Here is a 21,918-nt window from a genome sequence, read left to right as displayed (position 1 = left end):
AACAATTAAAAAAGAGCAAGTGGTTTGTTTTTTTTTTTTTTTTTTTTTTTTAGATCACAGATCGTGAAGATTTTAACAAGAGCTATGTACCAAAATTTAAAATTAGATATCTGATTTTTATATTTTATAAACAATTGAAAGATTTCAGGTCCCCACTAAAATCTCTTTCATCTAAAAACCTTTGCAGTGAAGGAAAGAATCCAACAGCTTTAGACTGTAGGTTTGGATTTCAAAGGTTTAATATAAAAAGTTCTAGAGAAATCTATGTATTAAACTAACTTTCTGTGATTGATCAGGCAAAATGAAAATATTTGCAATGAACGGAATTTTTGGTTTTAATCTTAGCTAGTCTTAGAACAGTTTAAACTAGAATGTATATGTGGTCACATGTTATAACACATGTGCTTATGGAAATATTGACATAAAAGAGATATAATGTATGTTCAATCTAATATTAGCCAGTTAATATATATTGCATTAACAGAAGTTAATGTCCATACCTGAAAGAAGTTTGCTATATTACAGTCAACCAATCAAAAGCCATGAAAACACAACAAAACAAAAAGCCTACTCATATGAAAATAAGGGAGTGTTTTCTAAAGTAGTATTTTCTGGTGCTATTGATTTACAATGATAGACTCGGGTAGATAATTCTAAATGCTATGATAATCAAAATAATTAATGTATGCAACACAGTTGCATACAGCTCTTAACAAGTCATTTTGGTATGCATGACAAACATTTACCAAAATTAACAAGACTACTTCAAAATAATTTTTTGTTCATTTCTAGAACAAATGCAATTAATGGCTTCTTCCTCACAGTTAAAGGCTTAAATATGTTTTAAAACTTTAAAATCACTAAAGACATATACACTTAAACTGTGTTGGAAAACATGTTTGATTTGAAAGAGTATGAATGTGAAGAGATAAAAATGGCAATCAGAGCTTCTTAGGAAATCAGAATACATTCCACATGTGAAAATTAAGTGGGTTTTTCTTTATTCAAGTAAACATTTTGATTATAATACAGGATAATGGAAAATCATATGACAAAGTACTATAGTCTATGTTTGATGCAACCTCCTTGTCTCTAGGATGAGTATTTTTCCAAGTGATTCTTCACAGTCTGACTTCCGTAACCAATAGAGGCTTTCCAAAGGTAATGCATGTGTTCTAGTGGCCACTGCCCCTATCTTCCTTCAGACTCTGTGCCATTTTCTCCCACCCAATTTATTCTCCATTACTTATAAAAACCCTGTACTAAAACTCAACCTATGTTATAAAATTAATAAAATCAGAAGTTAGTATATATTTTCCCACAAAGATAAAATGAACTAAAACTTGTAACTGATTTTTTCCCTAACTTTTAAAGAATTTATATAATTTTTAAGAGTTAGAGTAATACTTAACACAAAATATGCAAAGAGCCTTATTATACTGGGTGTAAATATGTTGAAAATTGCTAATATACTCAAAAACTTACATGCCTGGAATATAATTTTCCACTGGAAACCATAGTTTACAAACAAAAGGTTGTGTTTTAATAAATAGAAAAGATACAGTACAGTCTTTGATTTGGCATAAAGTATTATGAGATCATTTTTATTAATAAAGTGCGTAATTAAGAAACATTCTCCTACCACATGATTTAATTTGTCAAAGGCACAAAATGTCTCTCTTTCTTTAAAATATTTTTTAAAATTATGGTATTACTCATTTCAATTTTACTTAATTGGAAAGCTGTAATATTTTTCTTAGTAATTAAAAAAACTATTTGAGGAATGAAATTTAATTTTTATTTTCAAAACTTTGCCATGAACATACATACAACACTAAATTTGATCCCCTTGTTAGCTGTCTCTGTCCCATGAAGCACTTATGACAAAAAACAAATAATAATAATAATAATAACCATTAGGGTAAAAGTCAACAAAGAATCAAAGTATCTTCCAAAAAAAAAGGAGATGGGGTGGGAGAAATCAATAAATTAAAAACGTGTAGCTTTCATTTTATAAAAAATAGTTTGAATTATCTTCTTATAAATCTGTAATGCTTACAAAAGCAGGAAATACATTTAAAATAGTCTTTTTCACACAGATGCATTTGTACAATATGGTTATGGTCAGAAATCAATTAAATGATGTTTCAGTAGTCTAGTCTCTTCTCAGCAAATTCTGCAAGAAATTTAACCAATTTACAATTCAAAAAAACATTTTTAACTGCCAACAAGATCAGATTAGTTGTAGTTAGTTTCTGAATATCAAGCTCTCTTTCATTTAACATACTGTACCAAAATTTTAAATTACAGTTCAATGATAGGTACTGGTAACAATACTTGACTGTACCGTTACCACCCATGACTACTACACTGCAGCTTAAAACATGCTTTGGTCAGTAAATTAAGAAGACATAAATCAAATAATAATGCTAGAAAACTTTGAGAACAAATTTCCTGACTTTAAGTAAACTTCAAATACATTAACAAGGCAAAGCAAAAATATGATTAAACATACCGAGAGGTTCTATTTTTCATCATTTGGCATTTTATATTGATAATTTCCTTATTTAAAATAACATTTTATATTCCTGTGCACTGATTATCAGAGCTCTCTCAATTAAAACCAAACTATAATTACCTTCTAGGACATCGAACAGTCTATGCTCTAATTGCTCCTTTTACACTTCCATGAAGATGGTCCTTCATCCTGTAACTTTTTAAATTTTGGTCCAAGAAAGAACCACCAACAAAATCCAACAAAAACACAAATAACAGATTCCACATAATAACCATCCAGTGCTGTAACACATGAGCCACCAAGTTTTTTGCAGAGCTGTAAAAATAAAATAATGAATATTTCACAATTTCAAAATGACACTATTCAAAAATTAGTTTCTATTTTATAATTTAAAGGCTTAATCAAAAAATTATTAAAATATTTCAATACTTCACTCACTCCAAATGATAAAATATTTTAATATATCTTAATCTTTAATGCTACTAATAGGACTAAAAACAATTGTGAACATTTGATGTAAACAATATCTGTTTTCAAAGTGCAGCTTTTCATATTTGGAAATATAAAGAAATTTCCAAGGAACTCACTCTAGATGTAACTAATGACATTTTGAAATAATTTATCCACAAAACACTCACCAGTCTTTTTAGCTACAACATGTATAGCCACTGGGATTTTCCTTTTACTGTCCTTATAAAACTTAGCCTTTACTTATGCTTGTATTCAGCACCTAATGTGTAGCACAGTGATCCTAAGGGTAAGGGAAAGGCCTCCTCCTTTGCAGAGTTTCACTCTTTAGGTGAGCTAGTCTTGCTGATATCAAAGTGTTATAACCTATAGTTATGATGGTGAAGAGGGTATTCATAGAGTTTTATACTAGAAACTATGAACAGATATGATTTTTTTGTTTTGTTTTGTTTTTGTTACCAAAGATCAACCTCAGGACCTTGAGCTTGCAAGGCAGGTGGCAGAATCACTGAACTAAATCCCCGGCTGGAACAGATATGATTTTTTTTTGGTACTGGGGATTGAACTCGGGTCCTTGTGCTTGCAAGGCAGGCCACCAAACCACTGAGCTAAATCCTCAGCCCTAGATATGATTTTTACATAAGACACAGTATTTCTAGAGTCAAACAAAGAAATTAATATCTTAATATTTACTTAGTATTACATAAAATTAAAGCATGCTTACCTCAACAGCATCAACTGTTCGACAATTCTGGTTTGATGCCCCTACACACTCTTTCACTGTGAGGGGATCCACTAGCCAAAGAGCAACTGTAGATGGCCAGTTTCCTCCCAGATTGGACACAGTATTTAAAAGAGTCATATATGTTCCTCCAATAAGTGGGTCACTAACCTTTGCGTTGAAAGCCATTATGGAAACATACATGCTGTATAATGTAACCTACAGAAAAAATGTAAAATATCTTTAGTATGATTAGATCATTTTTTTTATTGGCTTTTCTTTTGTTACTGAGGATTGAACTCAGTGTTTCACACATGCTAAGCAAGTGCTCTACCTCTAGGCTACATATTCAATTGCTATGATTAGACTTACAAAACTATGACATAAATTAAGAACATTAAAATCATAAATGAGGTAAATTTTTATGATTGCTACTAAACTCAATTCAACAAACATTTATTGAACACATACTAAAAGTAAGGCTTTAAGATCATGTTAATACAAACATAAACATCTTCCTGTGCCTCTAAAGAATTCATTATAGGCTAGGAAAATAGGGAGTAAATACTTATGATAAAATGCAGTAAGTATTATCATAATAATTCTACCATGAAGAGTCAAAGAATGTTCAATAGAGAGAGTCAGGTAAGGTGGCACTGAAGGATGCAAATAACCAAAAGCCTGATATCTGTATATGTATTTATATATGTAAATACTCAAGGAAGTGAATACATTTTTCATTTACACACACAGAAGAAAAATAACACTTCAAACTTTATGTGACAAAGGAATACTAAAAGTCTTTTCTTTCCCCCCTTCCCACTGGTCTCTTACATGCTAAGCAAGGCTCTACCATTCAGCTACATTCACAGCCTAAGAAAAACCTTTTTCTTTTTCTTTTCTTTCTTTTTTTTTTGGTACCAGGATTGAACTTGGGACCTTATGCTTGCAAGGCAGGCGGTGGAACCACTAGGCTAAATCCCTGGCCCCAGAAAAGCCTTAACAGGCAAAAAATAGCTGGGTATGGTGGCACACTAAAGTAATGCTAGCAATCTGGAAAGCTGAGACAGGAGGTTCACAATTCAAAAAACTGTCTCAAAGAAAGGTGGAGATTTAGCTCAATGAAGATGCCCCTACTACTGAAAAAAGAAGAAAAAAAAATTGTTTAAGAAGTAAAAATTAACTTTCTACTTACAAAGATGGAAACAAACTAAAACAGTACTCCTTTAAGCACTGTCCCATGGTTCATAGAAAAGGAGTACCAAATCAAATAAGATGGAGAGATACTAAGCTATGCAAAATTTAAAGTTTCTTTTTTCTGACAATTTTTAGAACATATATTCCTTGAGACGGCAAGGACTGTGGCACAATTTGTTCAGTTATCTTATTTTTACAGAATTTCACATATTTTATTTTCCATAAACTGTGCTACTTTGTCTCTGCAAATTATTTTTTCAATATTTATTTTTTATTAGTACATGTTTGCAATACAAAATGATCACATTTCTCAGAAGGAGTTGGTATATGTACATAACACATCTTAATTCAGTTACATGCTCATACTTAGCATACTGGTATGAAATTGGTGTTTGCTTAATATTTTTTTAAAGGAATGTTAAAGTGCTATTTACCAAGAAGTTACATAATACATCATTTCTCATATCTACTTGGCCTTGTAACCTTCTTCTCACAAAGCATTTAGTTGTTTAAATTTCTGACTATATTGGGCCAGGGATTTAGCTCATTGGTTCTACCACTTCCCTCACAAGTTCGATCCCCAGTACTAAAAAAAAAAAAAAAAAAAAAAAAATCTGATTATATTTTGGTAAGTTCTGTAATGAAATCTAAAGACAAATATTTTGTGGACTATAAAAATCTAGTATTCTTTTGTAAAAAATTAAAATATTGAGTGAATATACTTCTTTCAATTTCTATTATGTGCCTAGTATTAACAGTGAGAAAAATAAAAACATTTTAATATCCTGGCCTCAAATTAAAAAATATATGGCAGAGTCAAACATCTACTATGAATTGAAATTTAATTATATGCAAAAAATTGAGAATGCCTGTAAGCCATATTTTAAGTTAATAACTAAGTAAGAAGTAAATATAACTTTCAAAGAGCTTACATTAGTTTGGGTAGGAAAACACACGGTGAAATATATCATAGCAATAAATACAATTGAGTATCAAAAGTTACTCTTTTGCGAGTTCGATCCCCAGTACCACAAAAAAAAAAAAGTTACTCTTTTGTAAAAAGTAAATGGGCCTGTCCTATTTACTTGCATCACTTGCATCTAAAACAACAAATTTCATTCTGTAAAAAGAGTTTAAATGAGACTAAAGAAAAGTAAGATCACTTCTTTCAGGGGTTATGAAGAGGAACACAGAAAAAGCAGCTTCCAAAATTAGAAACACTAAGTTGTAATTTTCAGTACAGAATCTAAATCAAAATCTAGATCTTTAATTCAGTAGCCAAGATTAGTTCTCAGTACTTTCAGGAAGAAAAGATATTAGAAATTAAGAAAGAACCCAGATCTAAAGATGGACAGGGATACTTAGCAACAGTAAAATTAGTTGGTTTTGAAATCAATTCTAATATGTAACAAATTCTTGTTAAAGGAAAAAAATTTTAAAGGAATGAATGACTGAATAAATAAGAAACTCACTTTCCATAAACAGAACTCATGATATCAAAAGCCAGAAGGCTTAAAGTTAATCACCAAACAATTTTCTCAGTGTCACAGTCATGTTTAAATCTTAAAATTTATTATCATTATTTGAAGGCAGCTATAGAAAAATTTCTCCTCTGCTACAGAACAATTTATCTCCCATGAAAGCCACAGCAAGCTTACCTGATGTAAGGCATAACTCAGCAGCACTACAATATAGTAATATATAGGAAATCCTCCTTGGTGCTCTACTTTAGGAGTCCACCAAACTAGTAGGGCATATTCTAATCCAAATAACAATCTATAGAAAAAGGAGCATTGTATTAATTTTCATTTTAGGTTAAACAATAGCAAAACAGAAATCTGTTTGCCAATCACATGAAAAAAGCCTGTACTAAAACCCATTACGAGGTTAAAGAGATAAAAGTGCACATAAAATGACACTGATATTAAAGATGTTCTTCAAGCCTTTTTCAGAACACTCTCTATATTCAGATATTAGTGATAATGATGTTCTTCATTTTAAAATTTCTTACTTTGGTACAATTTTATTTAGTTTTTACCTGTAAGGCATGGCTTTGTAAAATATGTTTAGTGGTTGGGGACCTGCAGTATATTTGCTGATAATAAGAGGCAATATTATCTGCAAAGGAACCATTGGAACTGCCAGTAATGCTAAATGTTCTTTAGGTACTCCTTCTTCTACCAATTTCAGTCCTGTTACTGCATCTGCTGCTGAAAAACCAATCTGCAATATAAAAACAAAAAAGCATTTTAATTTTTGATTGATAAAATGTTTTTCTACAAGTATATGTAAGTTCTTCCCATGAATCTCACTATCGACTTATGACAGTTACAAGCATCATACTGTTATATCTGATAAAACAATTTACAGAAGGCACATTTTGCCCTATGTCTTAACTAATGATATTTAGAGAAAACTCTACCTGTATTCACTACCTATATTTACTGCATGTGGACTAATTACAACTAAATTTTCACTTCAGAAAAATCCAATCTGTTACAATAAAGTGTCAAACATTCACACGAATTGATTTTAAGTTTAAAAGTGTTTAATTAACCTTAAATAATTCTGGTTAAATGAACCACACACACACACACGTTTTTGATAATTTCTGACAGATCAAGATAAAATTTCCTAAGGTCATCTGATGTTTTGAAAGTAATTTTAGGAACCATTATTGCAGAGGATGAATAAAATGAAGAAGAGGAAATACTACAGTTAGATCAATTTTTACAAACAATAATAAAAAAGAGTATCATAGAAGAGGTGGGTGAAAGCTTGAAATAAATGAGATACTTAAGTAGTCTTAAAGTATCTACTCATAAATTAGTGAGGTTTTTTTTTTATTGTCTTTGCTTTGTAGTTGTAGAGATCCAAACCTAGGGCCAAGGCTATGTGATAGGCAACCACTCTACCACAGACTTCTACCCTCAGCCCAAATTAGTCTTTAATTATAAAAGGTAAAACTACCCTTGCAATGGATTAACAAAGTGAACAAAGTCAAAAACAATAATTAAGGGAACAGAGGGACATGGTGTGTCTCCTTGTATAATTCCCGTAACACATCAAAGGTATTACTTCAGTGACATGCCTGCCATATATACGTAACCTGACCCCAGACATGAACAGAGGAACAATGTAAATGGAAAGCCATTCTACAGAAAAATTAGTATGTATTCTTTCGGAGGCTTTTTGTTTGTTCTGCTTCTGGTTTTCTACCCCACCCCCCGCAGTGCTAAACATTGGACCTGGTACATACCAGCCAAGGACTCTCACACGGAGCTATGTATCTAATCCCAAAACTGGAATGAATTTAAACAGTGGTGAGGTTATGAAGAAGAAAGGGTCATACCAACCAAAACCAATGTGTGATCCTGGATTGGATCCCTGGCCAGGAAAAAAAATAAAGTTATGAAGGCTATTATTGATACAACTGGTAAAATGTCAATAAGATGGTGAATAGGTATTATACCAATCTTAAATTTCCAAATTCTTTGAATCGTAGTTTCCTAAAAGTTTTGTTCATAAGAAATACTTAGGTTTTAATGGATGAATGTGCAAATTATTCTGAAATATTTCAGAAAAATATGTGATACATACGTAGAAGAGAGAAAATCTACAGAATAAAGTAGAAAAAAAGTTTAAAAAAAAAAGTAGAGCTAAATGTGAATCGTTTTAAAATCTGGGGGGCCAGGGATTTAGTTCAGTGGCACAATGCTGCCTCACAAGTGCAAGGTCCTGAGTTCGATCCCTGGTACCAGGAAAAAAAAGTCCAGATGAAGGATATATGGAAGTTCTTTTTACTAGTAAACATTCAATGAGTGAAAATTTTTATATTTTAAAAAATAAATTATAAACAGTGTATATTTTAACTTCTTGGAATGGTTTCAAAGAGTATACTTCACTAACAAATATTAAAGGTCAAGGATATTTCAGTATAGCCCACTAGAGAATTTCATTTACATTTTATCTATCCTCTTTGTAAAAATGAGATACCACACAGACCTTACCATTCTTTAAAATCTGTATGCTAGGAGATTTTTTAATATGCATACCAAAACATCTATATCCAAAATATGTTAATTTTTTTTACAAATATAAAGCAAAAGGCAACTCTGAATATTCAAATGGCCAATAATAATATGAAAACATATTCACACTTCTTTAATCATCAGAAGAATGTAAATCATAACCATAACAAGATGCCAATACACACTCACCAGCAAGGCTGACATATAAAAGATGGTGTATGGTTTTCAAGGATATAATGGAATCAACTCACACTGCTTAAAGTAGAGATTGCAACAGCTTTGGAAAACTGGCAATAATTTCTATGTATTTCCTATAGCCCAGTAATTCCACTCCTTTGTATTTACCCATCAGAACCATAAAATTATGCCCAACAAGTCATGTACATGAATGCTATAGAAGCACTATTCATAAATAACACAAGGAATACACATTGCACAGTCAATTTATATAAAACTTAAAGGCAAAGAAATTTATAATATTAAAAATTAGGAGATGTCATTCTGGGGAAGGTTAATTTTAAAAGGGCAACATAGGATTATCACATCTGTAACTGAAGTACCTCCTTATACATTGTTAGGGGTAGTATAAATGAGTACAACCTTTTAAAAAGCAATTCAGTAGTCATACTCACTGACCCACTAATTTCCCATTTAAGAATTTACTGAAAAAATATTCAGAATATCAAATAAAGGTTTATGCATAAAAATGTTTACTAGTGCATTTTTATAATTAAAAGCATAGGCAAATCAAATATATAACAGAAAAATGCCTGAGTAGATTATGGCAAATTTACATCACTATGACTATTATGTTGCTATTACAAAGTATGCTTTCAGTCAAGTATTGTGGCACAGGCCTATAATCCCCACACACAGAAAGCTGAGGCAGGAGGATCATCATGAGTTTTAGGCCGGCCTGGGCTACAATAGTAAGTACAAGCACAGCATGGAATGCTGATGATATTTGGTTCGAATTTTATAATGAGATAATATCATCTTTTTTTTTGGTATCAGGGCTTGATATTGTGAGGCAGGGAGCATCAGCAGCACCACTGAACCCTAGCCCTAGAGATATTACTTTCCTTGAACTGCTCAGCATTTCTAAACTTTACTTCCCTATCATTAAAGAGGAGGAAAAACATTATTCAAAATGAAAACAGCGGAGGGCTGGGGATTTAGCTCAGAGGTTCCGCTGCCTGCCTTGCAAGCACAAGGACCTGAGTTTGATCCCTGGTATAACAACAACAACAACAAAAAAACCAAAACAAAATTAAAACAATGAAGCTATTTCCTTTGAGGCTATCAAAAGATAGCTATAAAGTATTTATGTAGGTAGGTTTAAATATATGAAATGAAAATCCTATAAATTTCTAGATTTTAGGAATATTAATTCCAAGAGTAGCAACAGCTCACTGTAACAAAATATGCTTATCCTTCTCTTAGCATAATCCCTTAAAAATGTTTTAGAACTAGCCAGGCATGGTGGTACACACTGGAATCCTAGCACTCTGAGAAGGTGAAGCAAGAGGATCATGTTTGAGCCCAGTCTGAGCAACTTAGCCATTCAGTGAAAACCTGTCTCAGAATAATAAAAAAAATTTGGGGATGTAGCTCAGTGTGAAGGCCCAGGGCTCAACCTCCAACACACACACACACACACACACACACACACACACACACACCCCACAAAAGCATTTTAGAACTATGAAACATTTTAATACATAATAAAACTCACTAGCACTGTAATCCCATTTTATCTTGTTTTCTTTAATTATTTAAAAAAATATATTAGGAAGCTGAGGATCACAGCAAGTCTGAGGCCAGCCTGGACTGCATAATAAGTTCATGGCCAGCTGGCAGTACACAGCAAGACTTTGTCTCAAAAAACAAAAAAAAACAAAAAAAAACCAAATTCAATAGACTTTTAAATAGAGTTCTAAAACTGATACACTTCCATATCTTTGTAAACTTTACTCTCAGTAAGTAATTTTACTATACCAACATTAAAGGTATATTCATTATAACAGTGGAGAATTTTTTCATTCAAAAATTACTTTTTCAAGGCATTCATTTCCATTAATATTGTTAATTACAATTTTAGTCATTAGTAGTTCTGCACATAATGACATAATTATTTTCAAGATCCCAAGACATTTAGTTTACTCTGAAATTATCCTGATATATCTTTTAAAATACATTTAATAAACAGAAAAATATTGTTTTCAATGTTAAAATTTAACAATAGTAGAAAAGGAATTTAAAAAAATGAAAAGTCATTGAATGTAGTCCACGATATGATCATTAGAATGGTAAATTTGCTTTATAAATTTCTTACCTTTGAGGTTAGAATCAGAAGGCAAAATGTAAAAACTGCTGGCATTTTTATAATTGTAAAAAGTAGCTTGTAAGTATCTGTGATCCCTTGTGTTTCTTCTTTTACTGATATTTCTTTGTTTTCTTTTTTCAGAAGGGCAACTAAAGTCGTTGTTATTAAAAATACAGTTCCCCAGAAAAAGAGAAAATCTGAAATTAAGAATAGTTTAAATCTATAAATAACTTTTGAAATAACATAACTTCATTGATGCTAAACAATTCTATATGAAACTTTTTCTCAACTTAAAAACAAAAAAACCTTTTAGATGCCTATTTATTATGCTTAAGACATCATTCTAAGCACAACAGACAAATATGAGTCCTAAACTCTTAAACATACATTAGATAGAGACAAAATAAACAGTGGCACTTAACAAGAAAAAAGAATTACAGACATTTAGTATAAACTGAGTTGAATGAAACAAAAGCCTATTGTGTCATTCAGGGAAAGTGCTAGAGGTGAGGCATGATTTCATAATCTCCTAATATACACTGGCTATACTTATATACCCTTGCCAATTCAGTTATGACAAGCCAGACAATAAATAACAGATGATTATTTACAGATTTTCTCTTTTAAAATTTTCTAATTGAAAACAAAACTATGATACAGAAGCAATTTCCTCATACTTGTGTAGGTACAGAATAAAGATGCAAGAGTAATATTGGGTGGTTTCAGTGAAAGATAGCTGGACATTGAGCTATCATTACCTCTGGACAAATTTAGTGGTGGGAGTGAATAATGGTCTGAGAGTCTGTTAAACAGCCTGCTTAAAAATAATAGTATAAATAGATGTATTATTTTATTTTTTATTAGCTTTTCTTTTTGGTACTGAGAACTGAACTCAGGGCTTCAAGTATGCTAGGCAAGCACTCTACCACTCAGTTCCTCAGCTCATCTCCATTTTTAAAAATTTGTTTTGTTTTGGAGACAGGGTCTTGCTAGTTGTCCAAGTTGGCCTTGAACTCATGATTCTCCTGAGTTAGCTAAGATTACAGCAGCACTGTGCCTGGCTACAGGCACGATTAATTCAGTGCACACCATGAGCCATAAACAATGCAACATCTTTTACATATATCATTTCTCACCCTGGCTGACTTCAAACATACATCTTGAGCCTCTTTATCCTTCCCAACATGGTCATGTTGAATAAAGCTCCTTGCCGGCTGTCTAGCATCTCTGGTCTCCTTGACTGGTGTTTTGGGGCAGGTAGAAGAATCTGATTCCTTGAGACCTCCAGAGCCAAAGCTTTCATTCAAAAGTTCTGGTAATCTCATTTAACTCTCAAAAATTATTCACAAAACTGGGCATGGTGGCACATGCCTATAGTTCCAGCACTAGGAGGCTGAGGTAGGAGATTGCTCTGTGTTTGAGGCTAGCCTGGACTACACAGTGAGTTCAATGCCAGCCTGGACTACATAGTAGGATCCTGTCTTAAAAAAACAAAAGAAAAGAAAAAAATTACAAAGATAAGCATTAATATCCCTATTTCACACATAAACATGATCATAAGCCAGAAAGTGCTAGATGTGGTATTCAAACTCAGGTCTAGTTTTAAAGCTAGAATATTTTTCCATTATATTTCCTGGATGTTCAGATATACCCAGGCCAAGCAGATGTTCTCTTCTATTACCCAGAAATCTCTGAGAAAAAGAGAATATATTTTAGTTCCAACTATGAGGTGTGAAACATAGATATTTGATTAGACCTCTTTAAACTGGCTAACTATATATATACTCCCCTATCTCACCTCCATCTATTTCCCCATTGGTGGTGTCCTGAAGGGTACACAAATCCACAGGATAAACAAATTTTATATATCTTCTGAAAGAATCCACTGTATTCATTAACTTATGGGGAAATATTTTACTACAATAAATTCATTGTAGAGAAGGTAACATTTCCAAGAATGTTTATGATAAAACATTAGACATAAAAGCCCTCAGAGCCTTTCTGTCACACTCTTCCACCGTCAGAAGAGGTGAGAATATTAAGGCCCACTCTGGCTGAGATTGGGTTCTCTCTCCCACTAACTCTCTCTTAGAGTAAAGAAATAACTATAATTTACAGTAGGAAAACTAGCTTAGTTTAGAATTCGGGTATGGGAAAAACAAAAGGGTAAGTTTCTATTGTAAATAAATGTCTGGCTTTCCTTTCACTTTCTTGTTTTTGGCACCACTCTCTAGTTAACAGTTAGAATCTGAAGAAAATTTGATACCCACCATCTAATTCAAGGCTCTCAATTTCACAGTGAAGAAAACTGAAACAGTAATATCATGTGTCTGGCACTGGGTCACCAGGTGAATCTTAGAAGAAATAAGCCTTTCTTTTATTTCACAACTATTTCTCTTAAGTATTTACTGAAAATATCTAAGCTGTTGCAGAGAACTCACCAGAAAATGCTATTTTGATTATACAATCTAATAATCTAACTTATTGTTTTTAAAAGACAGCATTTAATGCAAAAATAGAGTAAACACAAAGTAATCTTTGAACATTTGGAATTCCTTACATTTCCTAAACACTTAGGCAGATGCCATATGAGATCACATACCATTTGATTAACTCCGATAATGTCAGATTTTCTTCTACCCCTCTTCTTTCTATTTATCTTTCTTTGAGATAGGGTCTTGATGTGTAGTTCAGGCTGGACTCAAACTTGTGGCAATCCTCCTGCCTCAGCCTCTCTAGTGCTGGGATTACAGGTGTGTACCACCACACTCAGCTTGTTGTTTGTTTAAATCAACACCAGATGAAGCAGATGGCTTGCTATATAGGCTATACTGCCCTAAAACGCTAGTCTCAAATGCAGCCTAGAACATAAGACTGAGACTAGGCGCCAACAGCTTCAGTTCTCCCAACTCATGCTAACTCTAGGACTTTTATTACTGGACAGATGGAAATGGATTGCTTTTAAAAAATATATACGCTCTGGCTAGGCACAAAATTTACTCTGGTTAAGCACATATATCTCCATTCTGATGCAAGATGTTATGATATGTCTTCACAGCTGGGTATGATGGCACAGGCCTAAAATCGCAGCACTTGGGAGGCTGAGGCAGGAGAATCACTGCAAGTTTGAGCCAGCCTGAGCTACACAGGAGTTCAAGGCCTAACTATATGGAGAGAACTTGTCTTAAACAAACAAACAAATAAATGTTTAAAAAATGGAAACCTAAATACATAAAAGTTCTAAGATGGAAGGTGTAAGAAAAGTAAGTCAATGTAAGACAATATAAAACATCAAAAAATTAGAAATCTTTAAGCATGCTGAAATCACCTATTCTGTAACTTCATTGATAACCAATGGATTTCAGCCAGTGCAGACAGTGCATTCAAGGGAAAAGGAAAAGAATAAAACTAAGAAGCATATATAATATGCAATATTTATTCATAATTGTGGCTAAAAGAGTAAAACAAGGATTTTATATTTTACATTCTTAATTTTCCAGGATCAGAATGGCCCTTTGTATTAGGTAAGTCTATTTTGCCTTCTCAAATTAAGTTATAGTTTTTAGGAACATATGAACAATTAAAGAAGGATACTGCTTGTAATTAGTGAGACTCTAAGGTTTTTTCATTGATATATTCATATAGTAAAAGTAGTACTATATGTACACAAAGGCATTTCTCAGTTCTTCACATAACCAAACCAAACCAAAATACTACACTTATCTTTTATTTGCTCTGTATTTAAAAAAACAGAGAAGGCTCTAAGACCTTCCTTCTGGGGTATGGGTCTCTGGTTCTCCATATATAATTCTATTAACCCCAATGTTCTTCCACTTATCTCATTTTATTAGTAGGGCCCCAATATTTAAAAATAAGCTCAAATTTGCTCTGTTTTTTTCTATATTGATACGTAAGATTAACCGGATTTGTTTACTGGCTCCATTGAAGGCAAAAAGGAAGCTAAAGTCAAAGATTTCATATCATACACTTTGAGTAATATTTACCTAGAAATTAACTTTTGAGATAATGGATAGTTTTATAATTTAAAAAAATAAATTTTACTTTAAATAATTATACAGTAAAATTGAAATTTTTTTTGTGTACTATAATATGAATTTGAAAACATGCATAGATTTCAAATAATTACAATCAGGATACAGTTGTACCACATCCCCAAAACTCTCTGATATGTTCATTTATCCTCATCTAACTTCTCCTACACAGAGCCCCAACAAGTACAGATCTGTCCTCTATGCCTCACTTTTGTCATTCTGAGAATGTGAGGTAATATTTCAAGGCCACATATGAATGCTAAAGGATATATTTTAGCCTATCCAAGAATAAGTGGTTTATCTAGTAGTGGGCCAATTAGCATGCTGAAATTCTATAAGAAGTATTTCTAGTTGTGTAAAATATACAAATGAGAACTGTTTCTGAAAGCAAAGCAACTGTTACTAAGTAGGAATTAATGGTCCGGGTTTTTTTTTCTAGTTCAAAGCAGGAACATCTTTAAAGTAGCTGCTATTAACATCGCAAATTTGATTAGATTCATACTTATAGCATTTGCTTTTTCAACGTTACATACCCTCTTCCTCTGACTGACTCCTACATGTTCATGTCTATCAAAAAAACCTATCAACTCTAATATCCATCTCTCTTCTCTGGTGTCTTGTGACCCTACTTCCAAACTCCAATATGCTGCTCCTTATCTCAATTGCTTCTTCTAATCATTGTTACTATTGCTACTAGAGAAGTCTCAACTACTAGGGAATTTCCAGCTTTTCTTGAACATGTATAAGGCCTAACAATTCTGAAATCCTACTGCCACAAACCAACAATTTACTCGACTGAAACTTCTTGCCTTCAGAAGGGCATGGGTTTCTTGAGTCATCATTATCCCTCCAACTTCTATAGTCTTGCACCAGCTCTACTGACTCACATCCATCTACCCACTGAGTCATTTTGGTTTGTAAATCTCCACAATAATCTATGAGTTCCTTGGGAACAGAAAATTCTTATATTTTAATAAATAATAACACCTATCACTCAGCTAGCACCCGATAGGCATTCAGTGATGTGTACATAGATGGCCTAGGTTGGTTAAGAAATTAAAACAACTCGGCATGGTGGTGAACCCCTGTAATCCCAACACTCTAAGAGGCTGAGACAGGAACATCCCAAGTTCCAAACCAGCTTGGACAACTTAGCTACTTAGAGAGAGTTGGTCTCAAGAAATAAAAAAATGGATTGGGGATGTTGCTCAGTGTGAAAGCCCTGGGTTCAGTCCCCAATACTGCCAAAAATTTAATTCATTAAAACAAAAAAACTTTTAATACATCAGTTCTGGGAATCAGACATTTAAAGAGCGAGATGATTTTTTTTTTAGACATCAGGGGAGCGCTACATTTCTTTGGTTGACAAGCCCAATCAGCACACATTCAGGTCTCAAGTTTTCCTTTAGGTTTTTCCTAATTTCCAACTAATTATAGGATAAGAAGGTAGGAAGCCTAAACTACAAGTACATCTGTACCTCTAACTTGTCACTTTGACCTCAGTTTCCTCATCTATAAGAATGAAGAAATTGAAATGCACAATCTCTTCAAGTAATAAAACTTTATGTTCCAATCTTTATGCTCTTCTAGATTACTTTCACCTTTCTTGCAGCTTAAAAGATCTCTCTTTACCTCTAGAGATTCTTGAAAAACAAAGTGGGTAAGAACACAAAAAGCTATTTCTGCATTCAGGACTGTCATGGATCTGTGAAAGTATGAAAAAAGACAATCTCAGCATAGCCAAGGCTTGGTTTCTAATGGACTATACTCTCTATCTTTCCTGGTCTAAATTTGCTATGTAGGTGGTGAAGAGAGGGCACGGGAATGGGGAAAAAGTAAGAACCAAGATACATCATGCAAAGTTACAAGATCCCAATGATGAATGTAACTGTACTGTATACATAAAAAGTACCAATAAACTTAATTAAACATTAAATAAATTTGTTATGTAGATTACTGTTTTCTAGTTGCTAAATACTGTTTTCTCAGTAATTTATCTTGTGCTCCTCTCATCAACACATATACTCAATATATTCCATCTCTGCTTATCTACTACATGTAAAACAGTGTCAATTACAGCACAAATTTAGAATTTTTAAAATAACGATGCCTCCTTTTAATACTCAGCTTTTCTAAACACTGCCTTGATGTTTTGTTCCTTTTAGTTATGTTTTCTTCGTATGATTCTTTCTCTGTTCTTCAAATTTCTCAAAATCATTGGTTAGGGCTAGAGACTTAGCCCAATAGTACAGCGCTTGTCTAGCATGCGTGAGCCCTGGATTCAATTCTAAGCATCACACAAACCAAAAAACCCAACCCTACTGGCTAAATACTAAGTTCCACAAAGTACAAAACTAATACATATAATCATTTAGAAGAGAATAAAATTACAGAAACTCTTTTATGCTTAACTAAAACGTCTGAACCAAAAACAGAAGCCCATTACAGATATAAACATTAAATTAAGTTAGGGCCAAGGAATTAGCTCAGTAGTTCTGCCGCATGCTTCAAAAGTACAAGGACCCAAGTTCAATCCCCGGTAACCCCCTGCCCCCTGCAAAAAATTTAGTTAGATTTGGTGATGCACACCTGAAATCCCAACACTCTTGGAGGCTGAGGCAGGAGGATCACAAGTTCAAGCCCCGTCTGGGGAACTTAGCAACACCCTATTTCAAAATTTTTAAAAAGACTGGGAATGTAGCTCAGGGCAAAGGCCCTGGGTTTGATCCCCAGTAGTGGGAAGGAGAGGGGTAATTAAAGAGTAAGCTGCTTTTAAAATTTCCAGAACAAAGTTCAAATTCCACAGTTACTAAACCAGCTATTCACAAGAACAAATCAATCTAAATAAAAACCCAGCAAAGAACAAAGTCATAAATTAAGTACAATGTAAAGCCTGACTCCCACAGGCAGTCAATGGCTGGCAACTCTGGGCTCCTCTGAAATGTTCATCTTCTCCATTCCTTGTTGGGAGGGCTGTCTTACTCATAGGAGGTCCGTGGAATCCTGTTGCTTAACCAACTCAGAAATGTCTGCAAGAATTAACCCTGTTCTGTTCACCAAAAGACTAGATGAGGACTACTGGCCCAAAATTAGGGGTGGAATGCATCAGAAAGTAAGATGCTAGAAATCTCAGTTCACCAAAACACAAAATGGAAAATGTAAGCCACATGAGCTAGATTTTTAAAAAAATGTCCATCTGTATATTATGCAAGTGCCCATGGATGCCTAGGTGCAAGGGTTTTGTTATTTTATCCACTGCCTCTCTGTTTACTGCATAGCACTGATCAATTATGATTACTTTGATGTAGTCATCTAACTTTACTTGCACTTCAAGGAAGCCTACTTTAACAAAACAGAAAGCATAACTTGAGTCATTAACCATAGATTTCCAGTAAAGTAAATAATAAACTTCCCTTCAAAATAAAGTGTCAAAGTACAAGATCCCAGTAATGAATGTAACTGTACTGTATACCTAGAATGTACCAATAAACTCAATAAAAAGAAAAAAAAAACAAAATAAAGTATCAAAAGAATTCATAGATGTAAAATAAGCCCCAAAACATAACACCTTAAATACACTACCTGAAAGAGTAACGATTCCCTTGGGTTGAGGTTGAAACCGCAAATATTTATTACAAAAGTCGGGAGATTCAAGGGCCAAAAACAAAACATTGCCCAAAAAGTAGCCTGCCGTTTGGCCCACTGAATTGCAAGTGGAAGCATAACCCACGTTTTCCCGGGATAACATCGTTAACGCCCAACCATCCACAGCGATGTCCTGAGTGGCGGCTAGGAACTCAAATAAAAAGAATGTCACAGTGAGAGTAAGGACATCAGGTGTTCTGCCATCGGTATTCCCGAGCAAACGATCCACTTGGGTGGATAAAAATATCATGAAGAGTCCTAGTACATACTGTGTCGGGACAAGCCAAGACTTGCGACGACCGAAGTTCTTGAAGTAAACTGCATCAACCAACGGGGCCCAGAGCAATTTGAGACTGAAGGGCCAAAAGACAAAACTGAAGAAGGCTTGGTCTGTATAGCTAACATTTTTGCTCTGCAAAATGAGTGGGACGCTTCCCGCCAGGCCTAAGGGGATGCCCTGAAGAACGTAAAGAAAGAGCAGTAGCAAAATGCTGCTTATTTCGGCTCGACAGCTCCGCGGGGCTTTCAAGTCACCAGGGTCAGCGTCCCTCAGAAGCGCTTCTTTGTCCTCCTCCCCGCCCACCGAGTCTGGCTGACTGTCATCCCAGCTGCCGGGGGGCAGAGGACCGGTCTTCATATCCAGGGAATGATTGAAAGTCCCCGGCCGCCGTTGCCGACTGTTGTCCTTGTGGGAGATGGTGGGAGACATACCAGGGACGATGCAGAGTCCAGCCTGTGGTGGGCCGAGGCTAAGCGTTTTGGATCCGTTCTAGTCCCGGGTTCAAGGCAGTCGTCCTGGACCAGGGTCTCCGTGGTCTGTGGAGAACGGACAGGGCGTGGAGCGATAAGGAAACTTCTTACTGCGGTCCAGAGTGCTGAAGGGAGCCAGTCCGCTGGCTGGTGGTCCAGGCGGTGCTTGGGAAGGTGCCCCTGGGAGCGGCTTCAAGGAACCCGAAGGAGGCTTCGGGGCAGCCACGCCGGGCTCAGGACTGGACACCCGGGCCGTGGTGCTGTGATGAAAACCGGCTTCTAGCTGGGGGCGTGGAGCGAAGGAGGGCGACCAAAAGGCCTGTCTCTCAACATATCTTCAGCTTTCGCCGTCACAATGCGGCAGACAGCGCTTTCTCCACCGGACTCCAGAGGTAGCAGATAACTTCCTGCCTCGCGCTTCAGGAAGTGGTTCCTATCTCAAATAGGTCCCTACCGCGCCAACCAGGACACGCTCAGGTGCCCGAACTGAGAAACAGCGCGTGGTGGAACCCTTAAACCAGGCGGCCCCGACCTCCGGGGAGACTTAAAGCGGGCGGACCGTTCGGCCGGGGCACGGCGCACAGCTACCTCCAGCTCTGTGAGAGCACGTGAAGGGCTGGCAAGCGTGGGCCTCGATCATTGGGCGGGAGCGGTCACGTGACCGCAAGTTGAGTTCTGGCCGTGGAGTTATAAAAAGGCACAGCGTGTGAAGCCACAATAGTTACGGGAGTTAGCCTTTGTTCTGGGAAAGAGCAAGGCTGAGATCCAGGCTGGGCAGTGTGAGATACAGCTGCTTTTGTAGGCTGGGTCCCAAAAAAGGATTAAAGATTGGGCAGTTTAGGCATCAGGAGGCAACTGCTGAAAAGATGCTAGCTTTTTCTGCAGTCCGTTTCTCCAAAGAAGTGGAAGTGGAGGGGAACTTCTAGATTGCTTTAGGTTAAAACTAACATTACCTATGCCTTGGACAAGTTAACCAAAATCTCAATTGTGGTGAATATAAAATAGGGTTTATAATCTCATGAAAGATAATGAATATAAATTATAGGGCCATCCAGTCAATGGATTTTTTTCAAAGACAAGAAAATATTTAATGAACTTGTATTTCTTATGTTTGATTTTTTCGCCTTATTTTGAAATAATTATAACTCTCGGGAAATTGTGAATATATGTTTCATGTACTTTTTTCTCAGCTTCCCTCAAGGGTAAACATGTAAATACAGTATACAACAGGTTGGGCATGGGGGCTCACACCTGTAGTCCCAGCACTTGGAAGGCTGAGGCAGGGGGATCACCCTGAATTAAAGGTCAGCCTGAGCTGAAGTATAGCCTGAACTAGACAGCAAGACCCTGTCTTTAAAAATCTAAATAAATAACTATAGCACAATAAACACAGGAAGTTAACATCTGTGAAAAAATAATTACTAATCTTACTTAGATTTCATGTTTTTACATGTACTAATTTGTGTGTAACCTGTGCTGCCCTTTTAAGCATTATCCCATTGCGGTACCACACTTTTACTGTTGCACCAAAACTACCTTCATTTCCAATAAAACTGTCCTAATTTCCTCCTCTGGTTCACTACTTTATTCTTTCAGGTCATGAGACCATAAACTCAGCACATCTAATATCTAATGCCTACCAGGTCAGGAATTGTGCTTTTCTGTATCAATAGTTTTCTTATTTAAGACAGTGTAGCCCAAGCTGGCCTCGAGCTTGAGGTGATCCTCCGCCTCGGCCTCCCCAGAGCTGAGATTATAGACATGTGCCACCATGCCTGGCCTTCAAGTAGTTCTTAAAAGAAGTTCCACTTTGAGGATTCCAAAGTCCATGAATCCCTCCCCATTTTTTCATAATGTATATGCTATAGTTTGAGTATATCCATCAAAAAGCAAGTGTTGAAAACATCATCACTGTAGCCATATTAAGTGAGGGGACCTTTTGGGGGTGTTTAGTTCATAAAGGTTCTACCCATGAATGAATGGATTAATAGATTGATGCCTTTATCACAGGCTTGGGTTCCTTGTAAAAGGATGTGTTTGGCTCTCTCTTGTCCCCCACCCCCACCCTTCCCCTTCCCTCAGTCTGATCCTCTTTCTTCATTGTCACATTCTTTTCTCCCTTTGTCCTCTCACGGTGGGTTAATGCAGCAAGAAGGCCCTTGCCAGATATTGATTTCTTGGTCTTGGACTTTCTAGCTTACAAAACCATG

General features: G+C 35.2%; 1 protein-coding gene across 3 annotated transcripts; it reads right to left on the bottom strand.

Annotated features, from left to right (window-relative positions):
- Positions 1 to 1,953: 1,953 nt before the first annotated feature.
- On the bottom strand, positions 1,954 to 20,228 carry Slc33a1 (solute carrier family 33 member 1). Of its 3 annotated transcripts, XM_010636907.3 has the most exons (7): positions 18,896 to 20,228; positions 11,271 to 11,458; positions 6,943 to 7,127; positions 6,563 to 6,680; positions 3,711 to 3,926; positions 2,639 to 2,833; positions 1,954 to 2,176 (listed from the first exon to the last, which is right to left on the bottom strand). In XM_010636907.3, the coding sequence occupies exons 1-6, from the start codon at positions 19,665 to 19,667 to the stop codon at positions 2,666 to 2,668; spliced, it is 1,647 nt and encodes a 548-aa protein (XP_010635209.1). In that variant the 5' UTR covers positions 19,668 to 20,228; the 3' UTR covers positions 1,954 to 2,176; positions 2,639 to 2,665. The 3 variants fall into 3 exon arrangements, with proteins under 3 accessions (XP_010635209.1, XP_033615585.1, XP_033615586.1); XM_033759694.1 differs by having other exon boundaries at positions 1,954 to 2,833; XM_033759695.1 differs by lacking the exon at positions 11,271 to 11,458 and having other exon boundaries at positions 1,954 to 2,833; positions 18,896 to 19,036.
- Positions 20,229 to 21,918: the final 1,690 nt, after the last annotated feature.

Source organism: Fukomys damarensis, unplaced genomic scaffold, assembly GCF_012274545.1.
Source record: "Fukomys damarensis isolate Sample0158 unplaced genomic scaffold, DMR_v1.0_HiC HiC_scaffold_37, whole genome shotgun sequence".
NCBI lineage: Eukaryota > Metazoa > Chordata > Mammalia > Rodentia > Bathyergidae > Fukomys > Fukomys damarensis.
Note: the sequence above shows the minus strand (reverse complement) of the source record. Positions and strands in the feature narration are given on the sequence as shown.

Coding starts and splice junctions, on each gene's coding strand:
- Slc33a1 (XM_033759694.1), bottom strand. CDS start 19,667: ATGTCTCCCACCATCTCCCACAAGGACAACAGTCGGCAACGGCGGCCG. Junction 6,681..6,942: donor TACAAAGCCATGCCTTACAG/GTAAAAACTAAA, acceptor CTTTTTCTATAG/ATTGTTATTTGGATTAGAAT. Junction 3,927..6,562: donor TGAGTTATGCCTTACATCAG/GTAAGCTTGCTG, acceptor TTTTTTCTGTAG/GTTACATTATACAGCATGTA.